Raw genomic sequence first — 10,671 nt, 5'->3', positions numbered from 1 at the left:
CAAACGTTTCTCCTGTTGTCTCGCACATCAAAATACATCACAATAACGGTGCTTGATCAGTGCAGATTTCTCTCCTGATTCAGACCAGACCACTTTTTCCACTGGACTCTCATTCTGACGGCACCCATTCACTACAGAGCATCCATTGATGAGCAAGTGATGCAATGCTACATTTCTCCAAATCTGATGAAGAAACAAACTCATCTACATTTTTGGGTGAACTATTCCTTTAAGACATTGATGGCATTCAGAAGACCTTGGTATAGGATAACATTTTATATGATTGCATTAACATTTAAAAGTGAAAATCGGTCGATATGTGACAGTTCGCTCCAATCAGAATTCATCATCATTCTCTGCTTCTGTCGGTTCAATAATTTTTAAGCACTGATCAGCAAACTCCACGAACAGTGGCTCCTGCATGGCGTCTTTCGTGGCTTTGGCTTTATCTTCAGCAGTGTCCACGGACATCATTAACCGGCGGAGATGAGGATTCCTCAACAGACCCTTCAACGCCTCTGAATCAGCTGTGTGCATGAAAACAATCTGTAACTGATCCCCTAAAAGCAGCATTAAAGATCATGTGAACAGGGTGTTTCATTTCATACCGAGCTGCTGAAGTTTCTCTAATGGCACTTTGTCAGTCTGACTGTCTTCATCAAGACGATCCTCGACATCCCACGGCTTTTCAGCTGAAACCAAACACATTTATTGAACTTTTTAAACTTGATATAACTTAATTTGTTCAAAGTCATCATCAAAAAGGAGGCAGAAAAGTTCTCTAGATCTCACATATCTATTATTGATGATGATTTACTCACCGTTGCTCACTGGTGTTGAGCTGCTGGAGGCTGGATCTGATTCTTTAACTGGATGACATGCATCTATCAGAGGAAAGAGAAATAATCACTTCAATAGTTTGCTTTTGATACTTTGTTTCTGATTCTTGACTTTGTGCTCAGGGCAGTCTGAAAATAAACAACAACAATTGTATTACTAGTACTAATACTAATAGTTATAATTATAAAATATTAATATTAGTAATATATAATTAACATTTATATTAGTAATAATAAAATATAATTGAATGAATAATACCAATAATAATTAGTCAGTCTAATAGTATTTAATTAAATATAATCAATACAATAATCAATAAAAATAAATTAATATAAGTAAAAATGATAAAAATATAATGCAATCAGTAAAAATAATTATAATAAAAAATAACAATAATAAATAATCAATAATTTTATTAAAACAAATGATATGTTAGTAATAATAGTAATATAATAAAATTATAACAATAATAATGAAGTTAATACAATAATGTAACCTATTAAAATAATACAAGAATAATACAAATAAAGCTTTTAAGTAGAAAATAGTTGCAACGCTAAGGTCACTAACTTATTAAATATAAACAAGGAAAGCAATGTATGTGGCTTTTGATAAAATCATCTGTCAAATGCATAAATGTAAATGTAATCCAATTAAGTTAACTGTTTATTGATTATTATCTTAGCAGAGACTTACCATCATCTTTGTGTCTTTTAAAGCAGCTCACTGAACAACTAGAAGAAAAAGACAGGTGTTACTTATTTGATCGCTATTTGTCCCAAAAGCAAAAGTAAGCTGATAAACATATTATTTATTGTATAAACTGGCACTTAAAGAACACGAATGAATGACTTACTATCTGATTCTGCAGGCTGGACATCTGTATTTAGGAACATGTTCGCTACAAACTCCACAAAGCTGCATAACGGAGCTAAAAGATCAACAAACAGAATAAAACGAGTTGTGTTAATAATGCGCTCGTAGTTAGTGGAGCCACGTGTTTATGTTGTTGACAACGTGCTGGACTTTTACCTCATTTCCGCTTCCGAGTGTTTCCGGTGTAGAGTGCTGAGGTCACGGTGTCCTTCCCCACGTGTGTGATCCGCGTCCAGCAGCTTCGAGCTCAACCGAACCAGACCTCCGTCATGCTGAAGTCTGTGAGCCGCGCGGTTCAGCTCGCAGCCCGGCTGTCCATCAGCAGCTCCGCCCCGCCGCTCCGCAGAACCTTCAGCAGATCCATCTGGAGCCTCAGCAGCAGCGGAGCGGGGTCCGACTCCAGGCCGAGGCTGCTCACAGCGACCCGGGCTCTGCCCTCACTGTCCTGCGGCTGCGGGAGTCTGCACACCGAGGGTAAACACTGCTCCGCTCTCATACACGACACAACAACTACCACGAGAAACACGTATATATTGTTATGCTGTGGACACTAACTAACAAGAAGTACCATGGTATTATTTTTTTATGGTTAAAATTATAGGTACATACTAAAAAGTACCATGGTAGTTGTTTTATGGTAAAACTATGTACGCTAACTATAAAATACCACAGTAAAATAATATTTATGGTAAAACTATGAAAAGTAACTAAAAAGTACAACGTTAAATGTATGTTTATGGTGAAACTATGGATGCTAACTAAGCTCGACTCGATATTTTACCCGATATTTAAGCATTTTACCATAATCGGGTATCGGTTTTGTAATATGGGATTTATAGATAAACACTGCCATCTTTGTGGGTGTTTTGAGAATTGTGCTCAGGATCGCCATTACACACCTAACACCCTTAAATTGTATTAACATTAACTATATAAACAGGGGTGCACATAAGTGTTCCGCAGGTCCGCATGCGTGACCAAAATTAAAAATGCGTTATATAAATATGTTCTGACAGCGCATTTGCTCACCGACGTGTTTGACATCTGTTAATACACATTTACCATTTTAGATAACAAATTGTACTATATAAGTTGTATTTTCAACCTGAAAGCATAAATCTAGGCTGTAGTATGTCGTTTTCAAAGCACAATGCAAAACTGTGACATTCATCCAATGATGCTCTTTAATCAGCAGCGCTAACCCCGGAAGCACGTATACTTACTTGCCGGCAACCCGCCAAAAGAAAAGCCCGCTAATTTTAAGTTTGAATATGATGAAAATGCTTTTATTTATTTATTTTCAGACGCTTTTATCCAAAGCGACTTAAAATTGGGCAACACATAAAGTGATCATTCTTAAAGAGGCAAAGAAAGAAAGTAGTAGTAAATATTAGCATGTTATTTTTAAGTTTACTTTAAAATAAATGTATTTGAATTTAATACTAGGACTGCTTTTTATTTTTAATAATATTATCACACACTATTACTTAGTTTATTTACTATTATTTTATTTTTAAAAACTCAATAAATGAAGTGCAATAATATTATAACTATCATTAATTATTTTTTTATAGTCATACAGCGTGAAAACCAAACCAAATCTCCAGGTTCTCTTATGAGAACCAAGCTGAAAAAATTATGTGCACCCCGTATATAAACAATATTTGGCTAGTAAACATCTAAATAAATACAAATCTATGGAAATTATTTATTATCGCCATAAGCGATCACTGTTTGAGTGTATAGTTCTGTGTAACTGCATAAATAAACCGTGCTGCCAGCGGGTATTTCATAATCTAGGAGGACAAAACATTATTAATAATTTTGATATAACATTCAAGTTGAGAAATGCAGTAAAAACAATATTATAAACAATATTATTCAGTGAATTATTATCGACTCTGCTGCTGCTGATGCTTTTTATAAATAAAATGTTTTTTATTGTTGTAGTATAAAGATTAAATATAAAATGAGACTAATACTATATATATATATATATCGGTCACTAAAAAGTATCATGGTGAAGTTGTTTTATTGGTAAAAGCAGGGCTGGGTGATATAGTTAAAAAAATATCACAATATAATGTTTAATATAGTTGGTTATTGATAATTACTGACTTTTTTTATAACCTCTCTTAAAAATTGAGCCGTAGAAAAAGGGTTTACAATTAACCACCATTTTTAATTTACCCAATTTGCTAAATCAAACAACTTATTTTAGTTTTAAAATAAAATTAAAATGTATAACTTTTATAATGTATAACTGTTTAACTAATGTATAAATGTATAACTTTTTAAAAATGTTATATGCAGATTAAATCAGTGTTAAGGAACCGTTTGACCCGAGGGCGTAATGAGGAACATAAAGCTTCTCATTAAACTGTTAATACAGTGCAATGAAATAACGACTGTCTATGAAAAAATGCACACCGTCTAAGCTAATATTTATAAATCAAATGTAATTTAGTAAATTGCATTAACCATAAGAACAAAACAGCGTCATGTATTTTTAACCAGAGAAGTGTCGTGCATCACTAGTGCACTGGTGTTGGTAGAAGAACAGGCATTCACAGTATGTTGTCTATTGATTCTGTCTTTATTCTTCAGGTGATAAAGCATTTGCAGAGTTTCTCACTGATGAGATCAAAGAAGAAAAGAAGATCCAGAAGGACAAGAGTCTTCCTAAAATGTCTGGCGGCTGGGAGCTGGAGCTCAACGGCACAGAAGCCAAACTCATCCGCTCGCTGTCCGGAGAAAAGTAAGGGTGGAGTTTGATCATATGCTAATCATGATGCATTATGGCACACATTAATTATTGCTTTTTTAGCAATGCATCTTGCCGATGTTTTAATCCAGTTCATTGCATGCAAGGCATGCACAAGCAGATGTTTATTAATAAATGCATTGAGCAAATTCATCATCTGTCATTTGCAGAGCTTGTTTGATCATATTTATTCTTATGTGGGGTTTTGTGTTTGACAGAGTCACTATCACTTTCAACGTGAACAACAGCATCCCGCCGCAGCTGGAGGAGGATCCTGAGCACGCACAGAAGAGTCCGGAGGACGAGGTAAATACTAAAAACAGGAAAACTACCCGCCTAATGTTCTTAAACTGTTGAAGGTGTTGCTGTTCTGTTTTTTTTTTTTTTTTTAAGATTTAGGGTTGCAGCATAAAATCACAAGTTTAACAAAGATGTGAGTCATAAATGCATTAATAAAAAGGCTTTTTTCATACATGAAAGTGAACACAATATAAGTGTACACGTATACAGACACTTTTATCCAAAGCAACTTACAGAAGAGGAACAAAAGCAATAATGACAGAATTTAATTCTAGAGATTTAAAAATAAATGTAATTTTTTTTATATATTATCTTATTAAATATATTGTTATTATTATATGAATTATATTAATACATATTTTATTCAAAGCAGCTTATAGGAGAAGAGCATAAGCAATTTACCATAGAATATAATTCTAGTGAATATAAAAAATGTGTATATATAACATTTTTGCTACAGTTCAAGAACACAAATAAGGTCTGAGTAACATTAAGTAATTTTTGGGTTTATCTACTTACTACTAAAGAGCACTGTAAAATTAAGTGTTCATAATTTTTACCCGCAATATCTACCAGATTGAATATTTTACAGTTTGTCATAACTGCAAAAATATGTATGCATTTTTAAAATGGCCAATGGCATTGAGTTTTGTTCATTTCTGTGAATTTACTGTCTGGAAATCACACTCTTAAAATCAATGTTTTTCAAAACTGTGTGAATCCTGCTTCATCCGATTAAAAACACAAATAAAGAAATCCCTTGATTTTTATTTGTTTAAGCTTTGTTTTAAACACAGGACACAGCTGAGCACCTCATCATGGCATGTTTTTAACACGTGTTAACTGTGTTTTTCAGCCTGACATTGTCTCAACGCCCAACTTTGTGGTTGAAGTGACCAAACCTGGAGTAAAGAGCTCACTGGTGTTTGACTGTCATTTCCCCGAGGATGAGGTGAGCAGATTTTCTCTCTTTCGTTGTTGTGTTTAAGGTCAGTGTGACTGAAGGTCCAGGTATCTTAAAGAGCATGTGAAATGATATAACTGGATGTCAAATCCAAAGCCGTTTGTCTCCGAGCAGACGGCTCACGGTGAGGCTGAGGAGGAGAGCGACATCTTCGCCATCCGTGAGGTCAGTTTCCAGCCGGAGGGAGACGCAGAGTGGAAGGAAACCAGCTACACACTCAACACAGACTCTCTGGACTGGGTGAGAGCTGACAACGGTCTCCATGATGACCTGTCAAAATAAAAGTCTGATTTAACTTGAAGAAAGTCTATAAGAAATATACTGCTTTTACACAATATAGTGTGCTTTCAAAGTAAAAATGCAATTGCTACAACTTTTTTTTTAAGGAATATTTTTTTATTCTTATTTTAATTATAATATAATAATAAAATAAGCCTCGGTTGTGCAGAACTTCATTGGCCTAAAAAAGGAAATGTAACATTTTCAGTTGATTGCATCTTAAAATATTAATTAAATTGTTGATGTTTTGTGCCTTAATTTGATAGCAATGATTTTTGATAATGTATTTTTTATTCAATCATAAATCCAGAATAAATTAAAAAAAAAAATATATATATATATATATATATATATATAAATTGGCTTGCTTTTTATTATTAACATTTAATTAAAATAGTAAAACAGAATCCAGAATAATTAAAACTGAAAAAAAAAGGAATTAAAAACAAATTTGGAATAAGTTGATGTTAAATCATATCATTTCAATATTTAATTTAATTGGTTTAATTTGTTTACTAAAATCTAATATAACCATTAAATCAGAATCCGGAAAGATTCAAATGGGGGAAAAGAATCCAGAAAAACATACTTTTGAATTTAATTTAATTTTGCCTTGTTATTGTAATTTTTTTGATCATTTTTAAAATTTAATTGATTAAATACAAATTATTGAAATTTGTTAAATTGTATATTGTTCATTATTTCAAATAATTAGACTTGCTTTTATTTTACTGAATTTACATTTAACCATTAAATTAGAATCCAGAAAAATTTAAATAAAGATGAAATAACAAATGCACAGCGGTGACCTCTGACCCCTCTGACTCTAGGCCCTGTATGACCATCTGATGGGCTTCCTGGCTGACCGCGGTGTCGACAACACGTTTGCAGATGAGCTGATGGAGTTGAGCACGGCGCTGGAGCATCAGGAGTACATCAAGTTCCTGGAAGATCTCAGCACTTTCGTCAAATGCAAATAGATTCTCGATTTATTAAGACTTTCTTCTACATCTGGCTCATGTGGTCTGATGTGATGACAGGACGAAGATGAAGGCAGAACGGTTTTGTATTTAATTTTATGTCATGTTTATGTGCACACACACCACTGTTTCAGTTCAGATGTCGTCTGAGGGGTTTATGGGTCTCGCAGAGTCCAGAATGTTAATGAGAAATAAAACTGAGTGGAAATAGAAGAATTAATGAAACTGGCTTTATTTTCTTGTTTGTGAAACCGGATCAAAAACCTTTTATTTCACCCAAACAAATCAAAATAAAAGTACCCTATATTTTACATTATTTTTAAACCGAGTTTATATATTGCTCTTCAAACCTCATGCTGTGGTTATATTCCTCCAGAATCAGGAGCTCATTTTCATCACAATTTGATCACTTTTCCAGGTTACTCAGGACTTGATAGAATAAGAAACCGAAAGCAGACGCTGATGTAAACTTGTGCCACGAGCTCCAGCTGAATTTCCTCAAATGATGAAAGGTCACCAAACTCCTGCGGTGAGGTGTAAACCTAAAACACACGCTTCAAGAAATAATTCATCAAATGATGATCGGTCTTCATTCACTCATCATTACGTCCAGGGGTTGATCTAGAAAAATATTGATGGGGTGGCGAGAAGGGGGCGGGAATTTTTGAGGGGTGGCAACATATTGCAGACGTATATATACTGAATTCAGTCACAGTTATCACAGATTGATGATAAATAGTATAGTTTGTAAATAGGCACAGGCTGCATTTACAAACTTAAGCTCATGCAATCAATGTCTTGCATTTGAAACAGTTCATATAAGAAATAAGTGACCATACTCCATAAGCACCACACACTCACTAATGCATACAGTATGCATCGACTTGTCATTAAGAGAATTATAAAAGGTTCAGTGTTATCAATATGTCAATTTATTATGAGAAACAAGATTTTAACAGCCAATGACATTTCCAGCTGGGGAGACTCAACTGATTTTCTACTGTTTAGTGTTAATCATCATCTAACTCAACCAGTCAAGAGCTACATTAAGCCTTAGATGTTATATGAATATGGTCCCTGAAGCATAGGTTTTATTAGCTGACAATAATAATAAATAAATAAGCATTATAGGCACAAATACAAATGTACTTTTAGAAATTGTTTCTGAAAAATATGGTGTTATTGTTTTGGCAAGCTTAAATTAGAACTTCTATGAAAACTTGTGTGATATTCCTTTAAAATAATGTATATTATATTTAGTATATCTTTTTTTTTTAAGTATATTTTAATAAGCAATTTCTTACATACTTTCTTTGAGTTAGACCAAACTTTTATTTTGGTGGGTTGTAACCAGAGTTTCTGTGTTTTTTAATTAACTATTATTATTAGCTATTAGGAAGTATAGCATATCAAGTATGCTAGTACTTGAAGTACAGCATCCTCTACTGTGCAATAGTACTATATTTCTGTTTGAATTTCTTCAAGTTATACCGAGATTTTATTTTTATTTTATTTTTATTTTAAGTTTTTGATTTGATAAAGACATTGCAGTTTCTGTCAGTCTGTGAATACGATACGAATGAATGACGATAGTTTTGTCAAATTAAATGGTGAAATCCTCTCATAGTGCATTGACGTGCAGCATGTGTAGCATACATCATGCATCAATATAGTGAAGAGCTGAAAACACCACGTGTGCTTCAGTGTGTGTGTGTGCATGTAGTAGAGCACACATTCATAGAGATGTGTATAACAACACCTTAAAGCTGCAGTAGGTAACTTTTGTAAAAATATATTTTTTACATATTTGTTAAACCTGTCATTATGTGCTGACAGTAGAATATGAGACCGATAATCTGTGAAAAAAATCAAGCTCCTCTGGCTCCTCCCAGTGTCCTATTGCCATTTGCAGAAATACATCGCTCCTGTTAAGAAACAACCAATCAGAGCTGCGGTCCGTAACTTTGTTTGTGTTCAAAATGTACCGTGTTTTTGGCTTGTCCTGAATCACTAGGGTGCTCCTATAATAAGTGTTTATATTCGGACTATTTTAGATTGCTTCGGGGATACCGCGGCGGAGTAACCCAGTACCTTTGTGATTCTTCATAGACATAAACAGAGAGAAGTAGTTCCGGCTACGATGTTCTTCCGCAAGACGCAAGCAGTTCTGTTTATTAACCGCTAGAGCGTCAAAAGTTACTGACTGCTAATGTTTGTGATATGCACATTTTTTGTTGAAGAAATTATAAAGGTTGTGTCATCTGTAGCAAAAAGGTGGCCAAAAATGAAAGATTAAGTGAATATTTGAATTAAATGTTTTGTCGGTAGCCTAAACAAGGATTTGATCGTCCTGTAAGTGTAACAGCAGCAATCACATGGCATTTGTAATAACATGTACATAAATTGTTTATTTTGTATTTCCCTACATTATGTATTTTAACGGTGTTATTATTAACCAGTCATTATTGCCTCATTATTTTTTATATAATGCATTTTCAGCCATTTTAAATGCTATTGATGGCTTAGGTCTGTTTTTATAGCAGCAACAACAACAACAACAAAAATATTACAGTATACTTTGTAAATTATTAGAGTTTGGGGTTCGCGAATCATTCGAGTCAGTTCGGGAGTTCAAAACGGATTTGCGAATCATTTGAGACAGTTAAGGGATCGCAAACCATTTGAATCAGTTTGGGAGTTCGTAGAGGGATCGCGAATCATTTGAGTAAGTTTGGGGATTGCGAATCATTTGAATCAGTTCGGGAGTTCGTAGTGGGATCGCGAATCATTTGAGTCAGTTTGGGAGTTCGGAGCGGGATCGCGAATCATTTGAATCAGTTCGGGAGTTCGTAGTGGGATCGCGAATCATTTGAGTCAGTTTGGGAGTTCGGAGCGGGATCGCGAAACATTTGAGTCAGTTCGCGAGTTCAAAGCGGGTTCGCGATTCATTTGAGTCAGTTTGGGGATCGCAAACCATTTGAATCAGTTCGGGAATCGGAGCGGTTTCGCGAATCATTTGAGTCAGTTCGCGAGTTCAAAGCGGGTTCGCGAATCATTTGAGTCAGTTTGGGGATCGCAAACAATTTGAATCAGTTCGGGAGTTCGTAGCGGGATCGCGAATCATTTGAGTTAGTTTGGGGATCACGAATCATTTGAATCAGTTCGCAAATCATTTGAATCAGTTTGGGAGTTCAAAGCGGGCAGGGCCGGCCCTGACCAATTTGCTGCCCTCGGCAAGATTTTACCTGGCGTCCCATGCATTACAGCCCATTTCACCCTGTCATTGTGTTCATGATTTAGCATATATATATATATATATATATATATATATATATATATATATATATATATATATATATATATATACACACACACACACACACATTACAGCAGAACTGTTTCCAACACTCATAATAAATCATCATATTAGAATGATTTCTAAAGGATCATGTGATAGACTGGATCACATGTGACACTGAAGAATGGAGTAATGATGCTGAAAATTCAGCTTTGCATCACAGAAATAAATGATAATTTAAAGTATAATAAATTGAAAACAAATTATTTTAAATTGTAATAATATATCACAATATTACATTTTTTCTGTATTTTTGATCAAATAAATGCAGGCTTGATGAGCAGAAGAAATTTCTTTCAAAAACATAAAA

The 10,671-nt window shown here is 34.3% G+C and overlaps 2 protein-coding genes across 3 annotated transcripts; one reads left to right on the top strand and one right to left on the bottom strand.

Annotated features, from left to right (window-relative positions):
* Window positions 1–261: 261 nt before the first annotated feature.
* Window positions 262–1,858, bottom strand: LOC113073495 (zinc finger HIT domain-containing protein 3-like). The gene is made up of 5 exons (XM_026246391.1): window positions 1,697–1,858; window positions 1,537–1,574; window positions 822–884; window positions 609–692; window positions 262–527 (listed from the first exon to the last, which is right to left on the bottom strand). Exons 1-5 carry the CDS (start codon window positions 1,762–1,764, stop codon window positions 337–339), a joined length of 444 nt encoding a protein of 147 aa, XP_026102176.1. The 5' UTR covers window positions 1,765–1,858; the 3' UTR covers window positions 262–336.
* Window positions 1,859–1,887: 29 nt separating this feature from the next.
* LOC113073483 (complement component 1 Q subcomponent-binding protein, mitochondrial-like) lies at window positions 1,888–7,319 on the top strand. Of its 2 annotated transcripts, none has more exons than XM_026246382.1 (6): window positions 1,888–2,190; window positions 4,324–4,474; window positions 4,699–4,786; window positions 5,637–5,732; window positions 5,841–5,984; window positions 6,854–7,319. In XM_026246382.1, the coding sequence occupies exons 1-6, from the start codon at window positions 1,986–1,988 to the stop codon at window positions 7,001–7,003; spliced, it is 834 nt and encodes a 277-aa protein (XP_026102167.1). In that variant the 5' UTR covers window positions 1,888–1,985; the 3' UTR covers window positions 7,004–7,319. The 2 variants fall into 2 exon arrangements, with proteins under 2 accessions (XP_026102167.1, XP_026102175.1); XM_026246390.1 differs by having other exon boundaries at window positions 1,889–2,190; window positions 5,859–5,984.
* The last annotated feature ends 3,352 nt before the right edge of the window (window positions 7,320–10,671 follow it).

This window comes from Carassius auratus, chromosome 5 (genome assembly GCF_003368295.1).
Source record: "Carassius auratus strain Wakin chromosome 5, ASM336829v1, whole genome shotgun sequence".
Classification (NCBI taxonomy): Eukaryota; Metazoa; Chordata; class Actinopteri; order Cypriniformes; family Cyprinidae; genus Carassius; species Carassius auratus.
This window is presented reverse-complemented; position numbering and strand designations above follow the sequence as displayed.